The following is a 23,474-nucleotide window of genomic DNA, read 5'->3' as shown; positions in this document are numbered from 1 at the left end:
AGTATAGGCACCCTATTTTGTATGATGTCTCTCTCACCCAGGTAACCTGATGCTTCCTTGTAAGTGGAATTGTTGCAGAAAGGGGGACCCCCCCTTTAGGGCCCAAGAGTGGATGCTTGTGTAGTATCTGGAAATGAATTGTCCGAAGAGGAACACGTGCTGACAAAGCAAGAGATTTGTTGGGAAGGAGTGTCCACGGGGAGAACAGTTGGTAAAGGAACCCAGGAGGACTTCTCTGCCACGTGGCTCGCAGCCTTGGGTTTTGTGATGAGGGAATTCATTTCCAGGTAGTCTCTGGCCAATCACTGTGACTCAAGTCCCTTCCTGGTGTGAATATTGCTCGGCCAAGATGGATTCCAGCAAGGAGGATTCTGGGAGGACATGTGGACTGGAGTCTCCTGTCTCCTTTTGACCTTTTCCAAATTCTTCTGGTTGGTGGAGGCTTGTTAGTTCCGTGTCCCTTACCAGAATCACCTGGTGAAAAATTACTCATGCAAATGGTTACTGGGGTGGGCAGTTTCAGTCAGCGTGTCCCCTAACAGATTCAGAATCGGCACTTTGGGCTGAAATCTCACAGAAACCGGTTCTCGCTTGCTACCTGGGGTTGGCTGGCAACTGTGATTTGTACGTTTCCTGGTGATGTTCACTTTGATCACTTGGTCGAGGTGTTATCTACCAGTCTCTACTGCAGTTACTCTGTTTCCTTTTGTAATTAATAAGGATTTTGTCTAGATAAACCTCCTGGAAGTCTCAAGGTCTCCCTCGAGGGTTTCATATCCATTGATTCCTATAGCATTCCAAGGTGAATCCTCTGGTTGTTGCTTCATTTTTAAGTGAAGTGAAAGTTGTTCAGTCGTGTCCAACTCTTCGTGACCCCATGGACTATACAGTCCATGGAATTCTCTAGGCCAGAATACTGAAATGGGTAACCTATCCCTTCTCCAGTGGATCTTTCCAACCCAGGAATCAAACTGGGGTCTCCTGCATTGCAGGTGGATTCTTTACCAACTGGACTATCAGGGAAGCCAAGGTGTGAGAATATTCCACGTTCAAGGGCAAGTCCTGTATCAGGTCCCTTTGTATTGTGTCTTAGCAGTGGAGGCGGCATGATACGGACACCACATGATTGATTGAAACATAGTTGACTTACAATGTTGTGTTAGTTTCAGGTGTATAACACAGATTCAGTTATATGTTTATATTCTTTTCTAGATTCATTTTCCTTGTAGATTATTAGAAAATGTTGAGTAGAGGTTCCTGTACTATGCAGTAGGTCCCTGCTGTTTATCTATTTTATGTATAATTCTGTGTATATGTTAATCCCAAACACGTAGGATCCTAAATTATCCACCCCCTCTCTCCCTTTTGGTAACCATAAGTTTGTTTGTGGTCATGTTGGACATGCATGTGGATCAGCATGTGTGACCATCTGTTTGCAGTTCTCACCTATGAAAGTGCTGGGCAGCTCAGTGGCCACGGGTGGGGTCATTTCCCTTTTGATAAGATAAGCCTGAAACCATCTCTGTCGCCCTGCAGAAAGCAACCTGCCTTTCAAAACAGCCCCTCTTCCCCCTCAAGGTGGTGGGCTCCTTCTGAACCAAGTTGGCAGGGTCCTTAACTGTCCCCAGCACGCGTGCCCCAGGGCCACCGCTGTGCCAGGCATCTGCCTGTGTGTCCTGTAATTGCGGGGGGAGATTGGGCCAGGGGTGCCACATCTCGCCAAGGGCCAGGATCAAGCTGGCTGCCTCCAGCAGCCTTAGGATTTCTTTGGGCCCCACTGAAGTGGGAAGAGATGTGGGCATGACCCCAGCCCACGTGCCACCCACCCTCTGGCAGTGGCTGAGAGTTCTGGAGGAAGAGAGAAATCTAGGGCACCCCAGGGTCACCATAAAACCCCCTGCTGTGGGGAGGGGGAAGTTCCCGCACAGAGAAAAGGGGAACCGTGGGCCCTGAAGGGGAGAGCCTGTGAGCTCTCTAAGCAGACACCGGCTCACTCACCGAGGGCCCAGTGACAAGGCCCCAGGCGGGCCGTGCCTGAATGGGGATGGATGCAATGGCCACGTGAAAAGCACCCCATGCCAGGTGGTGCTCCCCAAAATGACAAGAGCTAACCTGACTTTGTTTTCTGAGAGCCCAGCTACAGTGAGGTCTCTGCACTGTGTTTGCATATTTGTGGGTGCACCAGGGGCTGCCCCTCGACCCTGCTGGGGCACAGGCAGATGCTTCAGGCCTTACCCAGGCCCAGGTGGGCAGGAAAGCATCCCTATGTGCTACAGAGGGCTCCTCGGCCCCCCAGAACCAAGACTGCAGAGCCCGGTGCTGGCAGGGAGTGTTTCGCCTCTGCAGCTAGGGCCGCAGAGCAACCTCGTGGTGGCCTGGCCAGTGGCTGATGCCCTGAACTCCCACGTCCTGCCCCTCTGCCCACACTTCACACTAAGAGCCCATTGTCCAGGCAGAAACCTCCAGGCCTCCTCAGGCCTGGATTCCTTTCCCCAGGCCCTGCTCCCTGCAGCTGCCTCCTTCTGGGCCAGCTCTGTCCTTCTCCCAAGATCTTTTTAAATTGGCACATTGTTGCCTGGTGGTTTCGTCCTCAGAGCATCTTGGGGTCACGTTCACAGTCACGGCTTTCCATAGGGCACAGGCACAGGGACCAGTCTCTGCTGTTTGGGGGAGAAGACCCTCCTGTGGCCTTCCCAGCAAGGGCCACCCATGTAGCAGAGATCTGTAGGAAGGGTGAGGTCTGGTGAGGGGGGAGTGCAGGAATCCACGGTGGACTGAGATCTGGAGCCCTTAGGGCTGAGGGGGAAGGGTCTTCCCATCCCTGAGTCACCCCAGGTGTTCCCCACCCTGACTGGTGGGACAGGTTTCAGAAGATCCCCAACTGGGCAAACTGGGAACTCTGAGGGAAACTCAGAGTGTTGCTCTTGTGGGCAACGGCTGCCTCTCGTGGGTCTCTGATAAATGCCAGGGAATTCAGGTGTGGGGTGTAGCCTGCTCACTGCCCAGCTGATCCCGCTTTGGTTCAGCTTCTCACTGGGCAACGGAAGAACAAAGTGAATGCCAAGTTCCACAAGCCAAGCTCATGTCCAGTCTGCAGAACTTTTGTCAGTTTACACCTCCCCTAAGCTTACTGAGGGCTCCCAGCTCTGCTGGTCTGGGTGTGATGAAAGGGGAGGTCCCCAGGTGGGCTGCGGTTCCCTGCCCCTGCATGTCTCTCCCCTAGAGTTGGTAAGACAGCCTCTGCCTTAGTCTGCTCCAGCTGCCCTAACAAAGCCCACAGACTGGGTGGGGCCCTTAAAACAACAGACATCCTTCCCTCCAGGTTCCAGAGTCTGGAAGTCTGAGGTCCAGGTGTGGGCAGGGCCTCACCTCCTGGCTTGCAGAAAGCTGCCTGCACCCCCGTGTCCTCACATGGTCGTCCCTCAGTGAGCGTTTGCATCCAGACCTCTTCTTACAAGGCCATTCCTTGTTGTTCAGTCTCTTAGTCGTGTCTGACTCTTTGTGACCCCTGGGAATGCAGCATATCAGGCTTCCCTGTCCATCACCATCTCCCGGAGCTTCCTCAAACTCATGTCCATTGAGTCGGGGATGCCATCCAACCATCTCATCCTCTGATGCCCCCATCTCCTCCTGTCCTCAATCTTGCCCAGCATCAGGGTCTTTTCCAATGAGTTGGCTCTTCCCATCAGGTGGCCAAAGTATTGGAGCTTCAGCCCCCATCTCCTTCTGCCCTCAATCTTGCCCTGCATCAGGGTCTTTTCCAGTGAGAGGGCTCTTCACATCAGGTGGCCAAAGTATTGGAGCTTCAACATCAGTCCTTCCAAAGAATATTCAGGGTTGATTTCCTTTAGGATTAACTGGTTTGATCTCCTTGCAGTCCATGGGATACTCGAGTCTTCTTGCATGGACACCTGTCCTATTGGATTAGGACCCGCCCAATGACCTCATTTTGACCTCATCACCTCTTTAAAGACCTTATCCCCAGATACAGTCCCATCCCGAGGTTCTAGGGGTTTGGACTTAAACACAGGAATCTGGGGGAGGTGAGGAGACATACTCACCCTGTAACTGCCTCTGAAGGAGGAGGCAGCCATCTTGGAGTCTGGCCTTGGTTTCCAGGCAAACACAGGTGAGACCTGGGGCTGGATGCCTCTGGGAGAAGCCCTTGGTGCCCTTCCAAGTAGGGGATTCTGCTCACAGATGGGCTTCTGTTGTTCAGTTGTTCAGTCCTGTCTTTGCAACCCCATGGACTACAGCACACCAGGTTTTCCTGTCCTTCACCATCTCCTGGAGTTTGTTCAGACTCATATCCATTGAGTCAGTGATGCCATCCAACCATCTCATCCTCTGCCACCCCTTTTTTTCCTGTGGTTTTCAGGCACCTTTCATCAAAGCGACCCCAGCCCTGCTTCTCCTCAGCCTGTATCACAGGTTTGGAGAGAAGAGGTCACCTGCGCTAACCATGCCCCTCCTCAGGCCTTTTCACAGCATCCCCTGCATGTGGTCACATGACTTCCTTCCCTTGGTGGGAGCAGGGAGGGGAGAAAGCTGCCAGTTCAGCTCCCTGCTTTGGGACTTGAGCAGCATGCCTGCCTTTCCTTTCCTCTGGCCGCCTGATGGCTATTGCACTCACAGGACCTCCTCAGAAGCCTTTCAGCACTCAAGGCCCAGTACCTCCTCACATGCCCGCTCTGGTGCCAGCTTCACGGGCTCAGGTTTAGAATGTCCACATGGAGGCAGGACAGTTTGCTGGCTGCTCTCCATCACCCACATCTGGGCATCAGGGAGACCTCTCCGACCACGCGACCTTCTGGGTCATGGTCAGCTGCAACCCTTGGTCTGTTTCATGTGTGCTGTTGTTAAGCCATATCTTGCTTTTTCTGATTTTGTTTATTTTTTGATTGATGGTGTTTTACAGGGATTAAAAAAAGAAGACTGTTACATGGTATTGGGTAGGCCAAAAACTTCATTCTCATTTTTCTGTACCATCTTACAGAAAAACCCAACTGAACATTTTAGCCAGCTTTATACTTGTCAGAAATTAGCAGTAGACATTTCTGGAAAGTGGCAATTAGGTTACACATGTCTTTGCAGAGTCCCTTCCAGGGTCGCATACCACCAACAGCTCAGGGTGATCGCTTGGCCAGAGAGCAACTTGGCTTATCTGAGGTTGCCAGTCTTTCACCTTGCTCTGTAGGTGAGAACCCGGGGCAGTTTCAGCCCCCCATACCTTTCATCCCTTGTCTAGTGGTGACCTGGAGCCAGTTTGTGGGACCCAACTGTTAAATTTCAGGGTATTTTTTGGGCTGGTTGTTAGCTAGAACTATCATTACAAATTAAATTATTTAAACATACAATTAAATAAATTATATTAAAAACAAGAGTACTACTCAGAACCCCTTTGGTCCTAATTATAGTTTTGTTAATTTGTAAGCAGATGTCAGCAAACTTTTTCTGTGGAGGACCGGATAGTGATTATTTTTGGCTCTGCAGGCCATGTGACCTCCCATGCAATTGCTCAGCTCAGCTCTGGTAACTTGCAAGCAGCCATAGGTGACATGTAACCAGTGAGTGTGGCTGTGTGCCAATGAAACTTTATTTTAAAGAACATACAACAAATTGGGAGATTGGGACTGACATATATACCCCTATATATAAATATATATATTTATATATATATTTTAGTTGTTAAGTCGTGTCTCACTCTTGCAACCCCATGGCCTGTAGCCCACCAGGCTCCTCCGTCCATGGGATTTCCCAGGCAAAAATATCGGAGTGGGTTGCCACTTCCTCCTCCAGGGGATCTTCCTGACACAGGGATTGAACCCAGGTCTCCTGCACTGTAGGCAGATTCTTTACCGACCGAGCCACCAGAGAGGAGATTGCTAAAAAGGACCTGCTGTATAGCACAGGGAACTCTACTCAGTGCTCTGTAATGACCTACATGGGGAAAGAATCTAAAAAAGAGTGGAAAATACTGTATATTAACACATATGGAATCTAGAAAGATGGTTCTGATGAACCTATCTACAGGGCAGCAGTGGAGATGCAGAAATAAACAGACTTGTGAATACTGAGGGAGAGAGAAGGTGGATGATTTGAGACGTAGCACTGAAACATACACATTACCATATGTAAAGTAGGTAACCAGTGGGAATTTGCTGTATGATGCAGGGAACACAAAGCCAGTGCTCTGTGACTACCTAGGGGGTGGGATGGGGAGAGAAGTAGCGGGGAGGTTTAAGAGAGAGGGACGTATTTATACCTATGGCTGATTCATGTTGATATATGGCAGAAACCATCACAATATTGTAAATTGCCTATTCTCCAATTAAAAGACTATAAAATGAGAATAAAAAGAGTGGATATGTGTATATGTGTAACTGATTCACTTTGCTGTACAGCAGGAACGAACACATTTTAAATCAACTATACTCCAATTTAAAATAAATAGAATGGAAAAATAAATTAAAAAATCAGACTTTGGGCTCGATTTGGCCTGAGAGCCCTAGTATGTTGGACCCCTGATCTAAAGTTAAGAAAGTGATTAGGAAATGTCATGTCCAACTCTTAAAGATCCTATGGATTGTAGCCCGCCAGGCTCCTCTGTCCTCGGGATTCTCCAGGCAAGAATATTGGAGTGGGTTTCCTCTTCCCGGGGATCTTCCCGACCCAGGAATAAAACCCATATCCTTATGTCTCCAGCCATGACAGGTGGATTCTTTACCACTAGTGCCACCTGGGAAGCCCAGGAAATGTTAGTAGTAAAGATAAAATGTAAAAGTGTTTCTTGTCTCTGAACCTAAGCCCAGGTAGCAGCCACATCAGGGCAGGTGGAAAGCCGGATATTCAGGGGGAGGTGATGAGAATGGGCCAGGTCCCAGAGCAGGAAAAAAGAAGAAATATCTTCTGGTGTTGGAAAAGTGTTACCTGAGTCACAGGGAGGTTGCTCACGGCAAATGTCACATCGACTTCATATCAAGCCAGTAAAGTTCCCAGCACTCGTCTGGTGCCCCAGGTCTTCCTCATTTCACTTCCATCTTACTCGTTAAGGAAAATGAAAATAGCATCCGCCTTCACATCACGGAACTGCTCTCACTGGCTAACTGCAACCACAGGTTGGCTGCGGATACCAGAGTTTGGAAAAAGTCAACAAGAGCATCCTGTGAGAATCAATTGGCTTTATGGAGTTTACAATGAGGAGTATTGTATATTTTGTTATTATTTACAGATTGTGTGCCTCGCCTCAAATCACTAAAAAAAAAAAAAAAAAGTGAAGTATGGTTGCTTTACTGCAAGAAATAAAGAACTTAAAGTGGCCCATTTTCAAGAATAGCTAGTTTTGAGTGACAGCTTGCTGATGCAATAGTTACAAAACTAGAAAGTCCAGGCAAACAGAGGGAGGGCGGGATGCCTAGGATTTTCATGCTGGCTCATTCTGTTGGTGAATTCAAAATATAAGAACAGAAATAGGTGCGCAGGAAAGGAGGAAACAAGATGTCAGTGAGGGGCCAGCCGATAAAGAGAGAGGAAGTAAACCTGGGTGACATCCAGGAAGATTGTTCACCCCACAGCATTCAGCCAGTGAGGAACTGGAGAAGGGACTTGCATGCTAGGGATAACTTGTGGATAACTTGATCCATGTAGTGACTCTGGGTGAGCCTGCCCGCCAGACACCCAGTCTTGCAAGACCATCATTAAAGCCTCACTTCCTGCTGAACCTTGTGTCTCCAAGACCATTCGTTTGAGTTTGGGCTGGTGAGCGTGTTTCTCACGTTGCGATCAATGTGTTAGTTTCTGCTGTACAGCAGTGTGAATCAGCTCTCAGTTCAGTTCAGTTCAGTTCAATCGCTCAGTAGTGTCTGACTCTTTGCGACCCCATGAATCACAGCACGCCAGGCCTCCCTGTCCATCACCAACTCCCGGAGTTCACTCAAACTCATGTCCATCGAGTCGGTGATGCCATCCAGCCATCCCATTCTCTGTTGTCCCCTTCTCTTCCCGCCCCCAATCCTTCCCAGCATCAGACTCTTTTCCAGTGAGTCAACTCTTCGCATGAGGTGGCCAAAGTATTGCAGTTTCAGCTTCAGCATCAGTCCTTCCAATGAACACTCAGGATTGATCTCCTTTAGAATGGACTGGTTGGATCTCCCTGCAGTCCAAGGGACTCTCAAGAGTCTTTTCCAGCACAACAGTTCAAAAGCATCAAATCTTCGGCGCTCAGCTTTCTTCACAGTCCAACTCTCACATCCATACATGACCACTGGAAAAACCATAACCTTGACTAGACGGACCTTGGTTGGCAAGGTAATGTCTCTGCTTTTTAATATACTATCTAGGTTGGTCATAACTTTCCTTCCAAGGAGTAAGCGTCTTTTAATTTCATGACTGCAATCAGCATCCGCAGTGATTTTGGAGCCTAAAAAAATAAAGTCTGACACTGTTTCCACTGTTTCCCCATCTATTTCCCATGATCTTTGTTTTCTGAATGTTGAGCTTCAAGCCAACCTTTTCACTATCCTCTTTCATTTTCATCAAGAGGCTTTTTAGTTCTTCTTCACTTTCTGCCATAAGGGTGGTGTCATCTGCATATCTGAGGTTATTTATATTTCTCCCAGCAATCTTGATTCCAGCTTGTGCTTCTTCCAGCCCAGCGTTCCTCATGATGTACTCTGCATATAAGTTAAATAAGCAAGGTGACAATATACAGCCTTGACGTACTCCTTTTCCTATTTGGAACCAGTCTGTTGTTCCATGTACAGTTCTGACTATTGCTTCCTGACCTGCAGACAGGTTTCTCCAGAGGCAGGTCAGGTGGTCTGGTATTCCCATCTCTTTCAGAACGTTCCACAGTTGATTGTGATCCACACAGTCAAAGGCTTTGGCATAGTCAATGAAGCAGAAATAGATGTTTTTCTGGAACTCTCTTGCTTTCTCCATGATCCAGCCGATGTTGGCAATTTGATCTCTGGTGCCTCTGCCTTTTCTAAAACCAGCTTGAACATCTGGGAGTTCATGGTTCACATATTGCTGAAGCCTGGCTTGGAGAATTTTGAGTATGACTTTACTAGCGTATGAGATGAGTGCAATTGTGCGGTAGTTTGAGCATTCTTTGGCATTGCCTTTCTTTGGGATTGGAATGAAGACTGACCTTTTCCAGTCCTGTGGCCACTGCTGAGTTTTCCAAATTTGCTGGCATATTGAGTGCAGCACTTTCACAGCATCATCTTTCAAGATTTGAAATAGCTCAACTGGAATTCCATCACCTCCACTAGCTTTGTTCGTAGTGATGCTTTCTAAGGCCCACTTGACTTCACATTCCAAGATGTCTGGCTAATCAGCTCTCAATATACATATATTCCCTCTTTTTTGGATTTTCTTCCCATAGGTCATCCCAGAGCACTGAGTAGAGTTCCCTGAGCTATACAGTAGGTGCTCATTAGTTATCTAGTTTATGTGTTGTTGTTTAGTCACTAAGTCCTGTCTGACTCTTTTGCAACCCCATGGACTGTATGTTAGCCTGCCAGGCTCCTCTGTCCATGGGATTTCCCAAGCAAGACTGCTGGAGCAGGTTGCCATTTTTCTCCAGGGGTTTGACCCAGGGATCAAACCCATGTCTCTGGTGTCTCTTGCATTGGTAGGTGGATTCTTTACTGACTGGGCCACCTGGGAAGCCCATCTATTTTATACATAGTATCAATCGTGTATATATGTAAATCCCAATCTCTCAATTCATTCCACTCTCCCTTGCCCCCCTTGGTTTCCGTATGTTTTACTTTATATTAGTAAAACTCATAATCAGTTTATGTGTGTGTGTGCAGACGTCTTTCTGATGTTAAAACATCCCCAACACGCCAGTGTCTTTACCTATAAATTACGCATCTGGTGGAGCCTGCTTGGCGGGGTTATTAGACCATCCCGCCCATTCCGTTCCCACGCTCCCTGAGGTTACTCCTCTTCCCACCTCCACTCAGGTACCTCCCAGGCAACTTCTGGCTCCAGTAAAGCTGCTGTCTGTGCTCAAGTTCAAACAGCGACTCTGATTGATCAACCCACAGTCTCAGCCCTTTCAAAACCTTTTGTCTATTTCGTCTTCCCTCTGGCTGTTTTCCAGCACAGACTCAGCTCCAGGCACACCCCAGTCACACAGAGAAGAGACATTGCGTTGTAGCTTTTGTCTATCAGACCAAAAGTTGTAAAACCTGGACCACAGTTGTCACCCTGTGGTCCCTGGGTTTCCTTTGGGGGCCCTGGGGACGCTGAGGAGGGAAGGAGGCAGCTTCCTCCTGCCAAGCCTGTGCTCTGCCTTCCCCCCAGGATGGGAATCCCTGGTTCCTGTCCTGCCGGGTCTCTACTCACTGTTCTCCCACCTCTACCTTCAGGATTTCTGGTTCAGCCCTTTAACGGGGGTCCCCAGCCTCTGGGATCTAATGCCTGACGATCTGAGGTGGAGCTGCTGTAGCCATAATAGAAATAAAGCGCACAATGCATCTAATGTGTTTCGTTGTTGTTCAGTCGCTAAGTTGTGTCTGACTCTTTGCGACCCCATGAACTGCAGCACTCCAGGCTTCTCCATCTTTCACTATCTTCTGGAGTTTGCTCAAACTCATGTCCATTGAGTCAATGTTGCCATCCTACCTTCTCATCCTCTGTCATCCCCTTCTCCTCCTGCCTTCAATCTTTCCCAGCATCCGGGTCTTTTCCGAGGAGTCAGTTCTTCACATCAGGTGGCCAAAGGATTGGAGCTTCAGCATCAGTCCTTCCAATGAATATTCAGGGTTGATTTCCTGTAGGATTGACTGGTTTAATCTCTGTGCTGTCCAAGGGCCACTCAACAGTCTTCTCCAATACCACATCCTAAAACCATCCTCCCCCACCCCTCAGTCTGTGGAAAAATTGTCTTCCAGGAAACCAGTGCCTGGTGCCAAAAAGGCTGGAGACTGCTGCTTTAAAAGCCTTTCACCTCCTTTCAGTAATGTCCTTGCAGTGAACATTTAACTGGGAAAAGCTGTCTTGGCCACTGGGCTTATACTTCATTCATTCTGTAGGTCCTGGTTTTGCCCCGCCACATGTCAGGCACTGATGTGGATGCTGAGATGGAGCAGTAAGCCCACTTGGCCATCGCCTTCTGGAACTCATTGTGGACACATGTTGTCCTTTACTAGGATGGCGTGAGGTTGTTTTTTAAAATTGGAGGATAATTGCTTTACAATGTTGTGTTGCTTTCTGCCATACAACAGTGTTCACTGCAGCACTATTTACAATGGCTTGAGTTTTAAAATGGGAAACTTTTATAAAGACAAAATAGTTGGGCAATAATATATATTAACTTAATAGATCAATAATTCTTCACAGGACAAGCATTTGGCTTCCCTGGTAGTCCAGTGATTAAGAATCCTCTGCCAATGCAGGAGACACGGTTTGATACCTGGTCCAGGAAGATCCCACATGCCACGGAGCAAGTAAGCCCGTGCGCCACAACTACTGAGCCTACACTCTAGAGTCTCACTCTGGAGCCCTTCTCCACAAGAGAAGCCACTGCAATGAGAAGCCTGTGCTCCACACCGAGAGAGTAGCCCCCGCTAATCACAACTGAGAAATCCCTCTCCCAGCAACCAAGACCCAGTGCAGCCACAAATAAAGTAAAAAAAAAAAAAAAAAGCACACTCCATTGTAAGTGTAACATAATAATCCCATAATCCTTTGATCTGGGTGGAGTTTTGGTCCCTCCTGTGCCTCTGTGCCTCCAAGGGGGACGTGTCGCTTCTGCCTCCGGACAGCCAGAGCTGCAAGGCTTCGGGGCCCTCCTGCAGAGGTCAGTGGAGGATGGACACCTTCCCCAGGCCCAGGAAGCTGACTTTCTCCTTTACATCACCATCCCCGCCCTGCCTCCTCCCCAATCCTGCAGCCTTTGGAGACCCTGATAGAAACACCGCTCTTCTAGCCTCCTTTTGGTAATAGACCAAGTGCAACTGGGATCACATGTTCTATGTAATCTATGTTCTATGACTTTCAGAAAGAACCGGCATCCCTTACACAGAGCCCTTGAGGTAGAACCGCTTTCCACACTAAGTGTTTTCCTAATGACACTGTCCTGGTCACTCTGGGCAGCTGACCTGGGACGTAGGCCCGTGTGTCCTCCTGGGGTCACAGGCCTCACACCTCTCTGGCGCCTGCACCACAGGCCTGGATCCTGGATCCTGGGACCTAGGGATGAGCCCGCCTGACATAAACATGGACACACCCTGTCCCATGTGCACACCTCACGCTGATCAGTTTATTCTGGTAATGACTGACTGCAATGCTCTGCTCCAGGCACCGTGATCATCCCCACTTTGTGCAGAAAAACACTGATGTGTTGCAGCCACGCGGGGCAGCCCCGAGACTTGGACCCAGCCTGTTGCATCGCCGTCCAAGCTTTTAACCACCCTGCAGGCCTCCACATTAGCTTGTTTGTGTCCCTCTTACCGACTTGAAAGGTTTTTGTGGGAGACTGGTGTGGGGACTACCGGGAAGAGGCCTTGGGGCTCAGCCCTAATCTGGGCTGTGTTGCCATTGTGCTAAATTCTAGAAAAGTCCATCCAGCTCTGCCTTGAGAGGGGGCCCTGCCCTGGCTCTATGCTTTAGAGGGTCCCCTTGGGTTTCTCTGGTGGCTTAGATGGTAAAGAATCTTGCTCCTGCTTGCAAAGCAGGAGACTTGGGTTCAATCCCCAGGTTGGGAAGATCCCCTGGAGAAGGGAATGGCTACCCACTCCAGTATTCTTGCCTGGAGAATTCCATGGACAGAGTAGCCTTGGGTCACAAAGAATCAGACAGGACTGAGCGACTAACACACTTGGATCCTTGCCAGGGCCCAAGAAGATGTGTTTGCCTAGAGCCCGCCCTTTCTTCTAGTTCCTGCTGCAGCTGCATGGGACCCTGACAGCCACCAGTGTATGTATGCACTCCTGGACCCAGGCTGGTCACGGGGGCCTGTCTGCTAGTGGGGTGTCTGGGTGATATTTGGCCAAGTGGGCCGATGTTTGCAGGTTGGTGCCCAGGCCTCCCGATGTAGGAAGGAGCTGGCTGTTCTGGGGCTATGGTGTGTGATTTTAGTCACTCAGTTGTGTCTGACTCTTTGCGACCCCATGGACTGTAGACTACCAAGCTCCTCCGTCCACGGGATTTTCCAAGCAAGAGTACTGGAGTAGGTTGCCATTCCCTTCTCCAGAGGATCTTCCCAACCTAGGGATCGAACCTGGGTCTCCCACATTGCAGGCAGATGCTTTACCATCTGAGCTACCAGGGAAGTGAGAGTGCTATAGAATCCTAGTCTCCCTGGAGCCTGGCAATTCTGAGTTAGAACTCAGCCTCCAAGCGCTTGGGAGGGTCTGTGTGTCCAGGTGGGAGGCCAGGACAGCCCCTATGTCCCCTTTCCTGGGCTTGGGCAGAGCAGAGCTGGTTTGGGGGCTTTGAGGGCTCCCGCCCCCCTGTTCTCCAGGGACCCTGACTGCCGTGGGCTTGGGAGAGCCTTCTCTGCAGAGCATCCCGGTCGCTTCGCCCTTGCTGGCTTTACTGGGAGCTGGGTCTGACCTCACCATGTCCTGTTTGCTCCTTACTCCTCAGCTGGGGGGTCCCGCTGGCCATCACTGTGGCGGCTGTAGCTCTGAAGAAGATCGGCTACGACGCCTCGGACGTGTCGGTGGGCTGGTGCTGGATCAACCTGCAGGCGGAGGACAGGGTGCTGTGGATGCTGCTGACCGGGAAGCTGTGGGAGCTGCTGGCCTACGTCACTCTGCCCGTGCTCTACCTCCTCATCCGGAAGCACATCCACCGGGCGGTAGGTGCCCCCGGGGGGCCCGCCCAGAGCTCTGTGTGACCAGTGTGTCCCCGCGACGGGGTCGGCCAACCCAGGGGAAGGACGAGTGATTGGCGAGAGTGAGGGAGGGCTTGCTCTGCATCACTCACTGTGACCCATGCCGAATTTTATAAGCACTGTGGGTTGTCTGGTTTGATAATTACACAGCCCCGTCGGGGCGGGTCCTTTTATTCCTTCGTTTGTGGATGAAGAAACAAGGCTCACCAAGGTTGAGGGGCTCCCCACACTCCCAGTGAGTGTCTGGAATTAAGGAGGCTTACGAGCTCAGCCTGCGGTCTGGGCCACAGCTCTCTACTGCCCCCTCCTGGACAGACCCATGCAGTTTAACCTTGAAAGGAACCTGGATGAAAGATGCTTGCGTGCGGATGCTGCTGCTGCTGCTAAGTCACTTCAGTCGTGTCCGACTCTGTGTGACCCCATAGACGGAAGCCCACCAGGCTCCCCCGTCCCTGGGATTCTCCAGGCAAGAACATTGGAGTGGGTTGCCATTTCCTTCTCCAATGTGTGAAAGTGAAAAGTGAAAGTGAAGTCGCTCAGTCGTGTCCGACCCTTAGAGCACTAGCCAAATAAGAATTGACCTGGCAGGGCTACAGACTTCCCTGATCAGTGATACAAATAATTCACTTCTTATTCTTGGTGATTAAAATATCCTAAGTGGTAGATTTTTGGGGCTCTCAGGAATTCAATAGACTGGACTGATCAGAAGTCTGCTAGACTTCTGGCCAGAAATTCTCAGAAAGAATGCTTTCCCTCTGATAATCTGACCAAATTTTTCCTTGTGCTGGACTACCAGTTCATTTCTGCAGATGTAAAGTACAGGCTTTCTCCTAGCCACGTACAAGTCGTTGTGATTGTTTAGTCACTAAGTCGTGTCTGACTCTTTTGCAACCCCATGGACTGTAGCCTGCCAGGTTCCTCTGTCTGTGGGATTTCCCAAGCAAGAATCCTGGAGTGGGTTGCCATTCCTTTCTCCAGGGGATCTTCCCAACCCAGGGATCAAAACCACATCTGCATTGGCAGATAGATTCTTTACTGTTGACCCACCAGGGAAGCCAGCCATGTGCAAACTGCTACCCCAGAAATGCTCAGATTAGCCCATCCATTGATCTGCTCAAGCATTCATTCAGTGCATTTTTATTAAGCATCTACTATACATGAAAGTTCTGTGTGGCAATGGGAGTTTCTAATGAGAATTCAAGCATGGTTCCTGCACTTCTAGGAGGAGGCAGAGATGTAATTCTGATGGAAGATAAAATATGGCACGTGGCTGGAGTGGTAACAGAGTGAAAGCTCTGGGGACAGACTTCCTAGCTCATCCTGCTGATGTGGTGCCTGTCTTTCTGTTTTGCTCTGCATTTTCAAGGCTGAAATTGGAGGAGAGCATGTCCCCATCTTTTGAGTGTGCTGCAGGCTCAGCAGCCACTTCCAAGTGTGTAAGGTGCTCCTCGCAGCTGTCTGAGACCTGATCCCCACCTTGTACTCCTGTCTGTCTCCTGAAACACATACTTTGGGTTTTCTTTTTACTTGGAAATCTACCTGACACAACTGAAGCGACTTAGCAGCAGCAGCTACCTGATTCTCACTCCTCCCTGCCGCCCTCTTGTGGCTCAACTTGGAGTCACTGACAGAGATGCTGGCAGGTGTGCCAATGGGTCTGCGATCCTCTCTGTCTTTGAAGGGCTTTTTAGTTGGTCTTCTGTCTGGGCTGGGGGTGCCCTTCTCACCTCCTCTTTCCTGCTGCCCTAGGAGGATTCCAGGGCTCCCAGATGGAAGTTCCCAGGAGCCCCACAGGCTCTGCCCAGGACTCCCCCCGTCCCCCCAACCCCCCAGCTCTTGCCTGTGTCTTTCTGTTTTTATTTTTTTTTTTGGCCATTTGGCCACCTGATGCAAAGAGCTGACTCATTTGAAAAGACCCTGATGCTGGGCAAGATTGAGGGCAGGAGGAGAAGGGGACGACAGAGGATGAGATGGTTAGATGGCATCACCGACTCAATGGACATGAGTTTGGGTAAACTCCAGGAGTTGGTGATGGACAGGGAGCCCTGGTGTGCTGTGGTTCATGGGGTCACAAAGAGTCAGACACGACTGAGCGACTGAATTGAACTGAACTGATGGGGCATGTATGCGGGAGGGAGCTTGTGCAGAGGCCCGGGGGTGGGGTGTGCCTGGCATGTTTGGAGGATTAGGAGGTCTGTGTGGCTGGAGCAGAATAAACATGAGGAATGTGGCAGGAATAAGGTCAAAGAGAGCTAGAGTTGGGGACTTTGTAAGGAACGTACGAAACGAGGAGTCACCAAGAGCTTGGAGTGGAAGACTGGCTTGATCTGACTTAGGTTTGTTGTTGTTTTAATTTTTACAGTGTTGTGTTGGTTTCTGCCATACAACAGTGTGAATTGGACATAACTGTACATACATTCCCCCCCTCCACAGCCTTCCTCCCTGCCCTCCCTCCAGGTCATCACAGAGTCACAGAGCACCACACTGGGCTCCCTGTGCTATACAGCAACTTCTCACCAGCCGTCCCTCTTATGGGGGCTTCCCCTGGAGGCTCAGATGGTAAAGAATCTGCCTGCCACGCAGGAGACCTGGGTCCCTGGGTCAGGAAGATCCCCTGGGGAAGGGAATGGCAACCCACTCAAGTACTTTTGCCTTGGAAAATCCCATGGACAGAGGAGCCTGGTGGGCTACAGTCCCTGGGGTTGCAGAGAGCCAGACATGACTGAGTGACTAGCGCTTCTGTCTGTCTTATGCTTGATGGTGTGCATGTGTTGATGCTGCTCTCTCCATTTGCCCCACCTTCTCCTTCCCTCACTGTGCCCACAGGGCTGCTCACTGTATCCTCGTCTCCATCGCTGCTCTGCAAACAGGTCCATCAGCACCACTTTTCTAGATTCCGTATATATGTGTTCATATACGATATTTGTTTTTCTCTCTCTGACTTACTTCAGTCTGTAAAACAGGCTCTAGGTTCATCCACCTCACTGGAACTGACTCAGATGTTTTTTCACGGCTGAGTGATATTCCTCTGTGTATATGTACCACGTCTTCTTTATCCATTCATCTTTCAATGGACAGCTAGGTTGCTTCCGTGTCCTGGCTGTTGTAAACAGTGCTGTGATGAACATTGGTTTTCAAGGAACCATACTGCATTTGTGTTGAGAGTGACATTGCAGTGGAGAGGGGGTTGGGGTGGTCAGGGCGATGGAGGGAGCTCAGTGAAGAGGCAGTGGCAACCATCCAGCAAACTGGAAGTGGTGCTTGGACCTGGCTGGTGGCGGTGACCGTGGACAGAACTTCCAGATCTGGGTCTGTTCTGAAGGCAGAACCTGCGGGGCTTGCCCCTGGGGCAGATGTGAGCTGTTGCACAGAGACAGGAACCAAAGACCACTCCCAAGCTTGGGGCCCGGGCAGCTGGAAGGACAGGGCTCCTGTGAGCTGAGATGGGGAAGCAGGCAGTAGGCTTGGGGGTGAGGTCAGGCATCTGTTTTGAACATGAGGAGCTTCTGACATATTTTAGACACCCATGTGAGGATGTGGAGTGGCCAGAGGACGGATAAGATGGGCCAGAGATGGAACCTGGGCTGCCAGCGTCAGGCACTGCACGCCTCACATCCTTCCACTCCAGCCAGCCTGTGTCCCTGGGAGGAGGGGGGAGACAGCAGCCCAAGGCAAGGGAGGAAGCGGGGAGGAGGCCCCCATCTCATGTCGCCCATCTCACGTCTGCCGTCTGCCTTCCCCGCACAGCACCAGGAGCTCTCGGAGTACCGGCCCATCGTCTCCGAGGCACACCAGCTGCAGCGCCGCACCTCTGTGGCCGATAAGAAGCTGGTCCTCATCCCGCTCATCTTCATCTGCCTCCGGGTCTGGAGCACCGTGCGCTTCGTCCTGACCCTCTGTGGCTCCCCGGCGGTGCGGATGCCAGTGCTGGTGGTTCTGCACGTAGGTCTGCCCTCCCCCACCCGGCTGGCTGCAGGGTCAGCGGGGCAGACAGGCCCCAACACTCCAGCCAGAGTGGGCGGGTCGGGGGGCCTGCTCCCCTGCGCCCTCCTCCATGCCCTGCCCAAAAGGGAGGCTTGACGAGAGAAGGTTGAAGGTCAACGTGGCTCCAAGGCAGCCCTTGGGCGTTGAGTTGCTGTCCCATGGCCTAGGAGTAACCCCAGGAAAGTGGACTGGCCCTTAGCCCTTCCTAACCCAGAAGATTCGAGGCATGCCTTCAAGTTCAGGCCTGCCCGATGCTCTGTCAGAGGTCCTGGTGGCCAGGGTCCCCACGGACCAGCCCCCAGGGGTGGAGGACAAGGTTCTGGATCCCCTGCTCCTCCCTGTGTGTGTTGCTCAGAACCCCTCAGCCCTGGCACTCACGCCTCTTCCTTTCTCCCCACCAGGGCATCGGGAACACTTTCCAGGGAGGCGCCAACTGCATCATGTTCGTTTTCTGCACGCGCGCGGTCAGGACCCGGCTTCTCTCTCTCTGCTGCTGCTGCTCCCCTCAGCCTCCCGCGGCCGAGAGCCCAGCCAGCCCTCCCAAGGCTCCTGCGCTCTCCAAGAAAGGCGAGTCTCAGAGGCCCAGGCAGACCCCAAATGAACTTCCAAGCACCTGAGCTGCTCCCCTCCTAGTTCCAGGCGTGGGTGAAGCCGACCTGGGGCAGGCAGCTCCGAGTCACCAGTGGGGACGTCAGGTGCCCTGTCAGCCTCCTGCCGTTGCAGCTCCTGACCCCAGTGGGGAGCGGCGCAAACTCAGCTTGTCTACCTCCTCGACCCTCAGGCACGTCCCCCTCACGCCTGGTCCTTCTGCACTGGGGGGGATTCTGTCAGCACAAGGGCTGCACTGAGATTCAGGGAAACCAGTGGTTTGTGAGCACTGCCAGGTCACCTTGTGGTCCAGGAGTCTGGGGACCCTGAACACACGGCACTGTTTACAGTCGGAGGGACCCACTCGGGTGGGAAAGGCACCAAGAGAAACATGTACAACCGTGCACCCATCCTCAATAAACTGTCGGGGTGCCAAAGATGGGGCCCCACTGAGATAACACACAGCAGATTCCTGGTTTGTCAGGGTGTTGGGATTCCCCTGAGAGCCTGGCTTTTCCTGGATGACTTTGCTGGTCAACGCAAGAGTTGGTTACCTTGAACCAGGAGGTTCCCTAGTGACCAGCATGGGCACAGCTGCACACAGCCGCTCAGGATGGCCGGTCTCCAGGGGCCTCCTGAATTGTGTCCATGGGCTCCTGCCCTTGATGGAGATGGTGTGGCCAGGATCCAGACTCCTGCCTCTGAGACATTTAATGTTGGGGAAGGATTGGGCTTCCCTGATGGCTCAGATGGTAAAGAATCTGCCTGCAATGCAGGAGACAAAGGGATGGAGCCCTGGAGAATGGAATGGCTACCCACTCCAGTATTCCTTACCTGGAGATTGCTGATTTATTCACTTCCTAGGTTAATTTTTTACAGGAAAGGCAACCAAAGAGTTAGGGAATCACCCAAATACTGATTCCTCCTTGAAGGGGAAAGTTAGGGGAATTGATTGAGAGGCATGACACATGCATCCTGGGGTGATTTGAAAGAAAAAAGTTTTAAGAGAAGCATCTGTGTCTCTATCATTACGACTCTTCCACCAACCCTTTCCTCTTTAGGTCAGAAAGTAGTTTCTCTGTTAAGTCACAGAAGCCACTGGCTAAGAAGGGAGGTGTATCTGTCACTGGGATGGGGTGGGGGAGGGGGCTGGAGGAGGAGGAGTCGAGCTTAACTCAACAGGTGCTGCCCCTCCCTTGGGTCCCACAGGAACTCCGTAACTGCAGTGATGTTCTGAACCCGTAAAATGGTTCTGGATTAAAATCAAAGCCACAGTCTACTGTTGATCCCTCTTTTACTCTCAAAAGCAAAATCTGTAACAGGAAGAGACTGAAAGAAAGAGCCCTCTACAGAACTAGGTCGAAAACGCTCTTGTTGGGTTTCCTTTTCTAAAAAGACTTTATGAAATCAGCAAGGGGTGAACACCCCTTTAGGATTCAGAGCAAGTTCCGGGCTGCTTGGCAGGAGGGCAGTCTGCTTACAGAAATGGCCTATGTCGGGGGAGTTGGGGTTCCCCTAAGAATGTTACAGCACACCTTGGGCACCCAGATGGTAACGAGCCTCACATTAGCTTCTAGGATGGAGCAGAAATTCAGGAAGTTGCTGCTGCAAAGGAGAAAATCAGTCACGGCTGAGTTAGAGTATGGGCCCCCGGGGAGAATGATGCTAGACTACATCTTGTTCTCAAGGGGGCCCCAGAGGCCTTGGATCAGATGGTGCAGCACTGCTGCCTGACCTGGGTTTCCCCAGACCAGATGCATCTGGGAAGCACCTGCAGAGGGAGTCAGGGCACAGAGCAGAGCACCTCTGCTGTGCTGTCTGCTCTTCTGAAAACCACCCCAAAGATGCACCTATTTCCATTCCCTCCCTCTGCTCCCCACCCCATCCCTGTAGACGGGTGAAAGTGTTCCTGTGAGTGGGGAACAGGTGTGGGCAGGGGAGGCACTCGTCTTTGTGCTGGCAAACAGCAGCATCTCCTCTTTCTCACTCAGGTCAGTCTAACTGGGCGGGTGGAGTTCAGAGCAGTAGATCGAGTGGAATAAAGCCCCTTTCTGAACTCTAGGAGGGGTTCCTGCCTCGTATCAGAGCAAGACAGAAGTGCGTTCCTCTTAACGCGTGGCGGGGCTCCCGTGGGTTCTCTGGTGTCAGTGTACTTAAAGATTATCCACCCTCATTCCCCGGGCACCGCTGTATGACCTCAGCCTGCACAGGGGCTATGGGCTCAGCCCCGAGCCCTTCTCTTCTCAGGCACTTTTTGAACCTTGGTCTTTTTCTCAGGTTTACTAAGCACTTTGTGCCACTTTGTGCTTCTGAGCTTCTGAATTGTGTCTGTTTTGTTTTGTGTGTGTGTGTGTTTTATTAAAGATTATGACTTCAGTCTCGGTTGAGGGTGCAGACAGAGCTCTGCATGCATCCATGACAAGAAAAAGAACATTTTCGCAGACTTCCTGTAGTGGCATAATGACATTGAGAGAGGTTTTTTGGCATGTGCAAAGTTGTCATGAAAATCCTGACTGGGTCAAGGCCACAGTGGCTCTTTTAAATAAAATGTTTTCCTTTGGTGTGTGCGGTAAACTGACTGCCGTTCGTGTGGGCGGAGCTGGGCAGGGCGGCTCAGACTGACCTGTGCTGTGGGGGCACGTTCATCACCTTCCACACCGTTGGGCCCTGGAGACAGCGTCTGGGTCCTGTCTGTGGGCAAAAGCAGTCAAGTGGGAGGCCACTCAGTTGGCACAGCCAGCTGCTCCTGAGTCTGCCTGATAGAGACATGGGTGTCGGTGGTGGTTGGGGGACAGGGGTAGTTGTGTTTAGAATAGATTCTCAGGCCCCATCCCATCTGAGGAGCAACAGATCCAAGTTTCAAGGGCTCACAGCTTGAGGCTAAACTCTCCTGAGTGAGACACTGCAGACGCTGAGCCACCAACACTGTGTCTCTGCACGATTTTATCATGACACTCCGTGACCCACTGCAGTGGCTGCTAAGGCTCCCTGGCGGCTGGGGACGGCTGGAGCATAAGGGCTCTCAGCCTTCCAAAACCAACCGTCAGAGCCCACCGTCTCGCTCCGTGCAGACCCTCACAGCCCATGCAGCCCTGCCTCAAGGCTTTTTTTTCTTTTTTAAAACTGCTGTATCTTGGGGGAACTTTGCTTCCCAAAGTGGATATGTGCCAACCATTTCTCAGTGAAACTGGGAGGAGGGGGCGACACATCTGTATTTTACCAACATATACAGTGGGCTGTCTAACACGCGGGAAGAAGAAAACAACCTGATTAAGAAATGGGCCAAAGACCTTAACAGGTGCCTACCAAATATTAATAAGATACATGGGAGGCAAATATGCATTTGAAAAGATGCTCCACATCTCGCATCACCAGGTAACACAAATTAGAACAAGGAGACACTACTACACACCTAGGAGAATGGCCAAGATCCAGAACACCGACACCACCAAATGCTGGCAAGGATGTGGAGCAACAGGACCTCTCATTCACTGCTTATGGGAATGCAACATGGTGCAGCCACATTGGAAGAGAGCTAAACATGCTGTTATCATACAGTCCAGCCATTGTGCTCCTTGCTATTTACCCAAACAAGTGGAAAACTTATGTCCTCACAAAAACCTACATATGAATGTTTGTAGCAGTTTTATCCATAACTGCCCAAAACTTGAAAGCAATCAAGATACCCTTCAGTAGGTGAATGGATAAATAAACTATGGTGCACCCAGACAATGGGGCTTCCCTGGTGGCTCAATGGTAAAGAACCTGACTGCCAATGCAGTAGACGAGGGTTTGATCCCTGGGTCAGGAAAATTCTCTTGAGCAGGAAGTGGCAATCCACTCCAGAGTTCTTACTTGGGCAATCCCACGGACAGAGGAACCTGGAAGGCTACAGGCCATGGGGTCACAAAAGAGTCAGACATGACTTAGGAACTAAACAACAATCCAGACAGTGGAACATTACTCAGCACTAAATGGAAAAGAGCTATCAAGTAATAAAAAGACATAGGAAACATAAATGCATTCCTAAGTGAAAGAAGCCAGTCTGTAAAGGCTATATCCTGTATGATTCCAACATAAAACATCCTGGAAAGGGCAAGAACTATGGAGACAGTAAACACTAGTGGTTGCCAGGAGCTGAGGAAGAGAGGTGGAACACAGGGAGTTTTTAGGGCAGTGAAACCACTCTGTACGACCCTGGTTCAGGAAGATCCCCTGGAGAAGGGCACAGTGACCCACTTCAGTATTCTTGTCTGGAGCATCCCATGGACAGAGGAGCCTGGTGGACTATAGCCTATAAGGGTTGCAAAGAGTCGGACACGACTGAAGCGACTTGCCAAGACATGGACCCTATGATGAGGGATACTTGTCAGCACAGATTTATTTAACCACACAGGATGTCCAACTCCAAGAGTGAGCCCTGATGTAAACTGTGGACTCTGGGTGATAATGACATGTTAGTGCATCTTCATCCCAAGTAACAAGTGAACCATTGGTGGAAGGTGTTGATGATGGAGAGGGTTGTGCAAGAGTAGGAGCAAGGGTCACACTGAAAATCTGTACCTTCCCTTCGATTTTGCTATAAACCTAAAACTGCTCTAAAAATAAAGTCAATATAATTAAGTAATTGAAAAATATATAGACCAGCCCCTAGAAATGGCTTGCATATTTTTTATATTAATTTTGTTATTAAGATGCAACATGGGGGGAAGGATAGATTGGGAGTTTGGGAAGATAACAAGGACCTACGGTATAGCACAGGGACTCTGGTGAATATTCTGTAGTAACCTAAATGGGAAAGAATTTGAAAAAGAATAAAGCCATGTATATGTATAACTGAATCAGTTTACTGTAGACTTGAAACTAACAACATTGTTAATCAGCTATACTCCAATATAAAATAAAAAATTTTTAATTAAAAAAAAATAAAATGATCAAAAAAAGATGCAACACACACAAACTTCAACAATACAAAGTTAGCAGTGTCCTACTTCTTCCAGGCAACCACTTGGGAGAGTTTTTTAGCTACTCTCTCTTGAACCAGATG

The 23,474-nt window shown here is 50.3% G+C and overlaps 1 protein-coding gene across 1 annotated transcript in view; it reads left to right on the top strand.

Moving 5' to 3' along the window:
* The window catches only part of GPR157 (G protein-coupled receptor 157), a 28,677-nt gene extending 5,612 nt beyond the window's left edge, over positions 1-23,065 (top strand). The window contains exons 2-4 of the mRNA XM_055419498.2: positions 13,606-13,819; positions 17,603-17,797; positions 18,241-23,065. Of these exons, the coding sequence (XP_055275473.2) occupies positions 13,606-13,819; positions 17,603-17,797; positions 18,241-18,456 (625 nt within the window). The 3' untranslated portion in view covers positions 18,457-23,065. The remainder of the gene's footprint in view (positions 1-13,605; positions 13,820-17,602; positions 17,798-18,240) is intronic.
* Positions 23,066-23,474: the final 409 nt, after the last annotated feature.

Source organism: Moschus berezovskii, chromosome 17 (assembly GCF_049115385.1).
Source record: "Moschus berezovskii isolate FMDL1 chromosome 17, NW_MosBer_1.0, whole genome shotgun sequence".
Lineage (NCBI taxonomy): Eukaryota > Metazoa > Chordata > Mammalia > Artiodactyla > Moschidae > Moschus > Moschus berezovskii.
The sequence above is the reverse complement of the archived record's forward strand: the minus strand, read 5'-3'. Positions and strand labels throughout refer to the sequence as shown.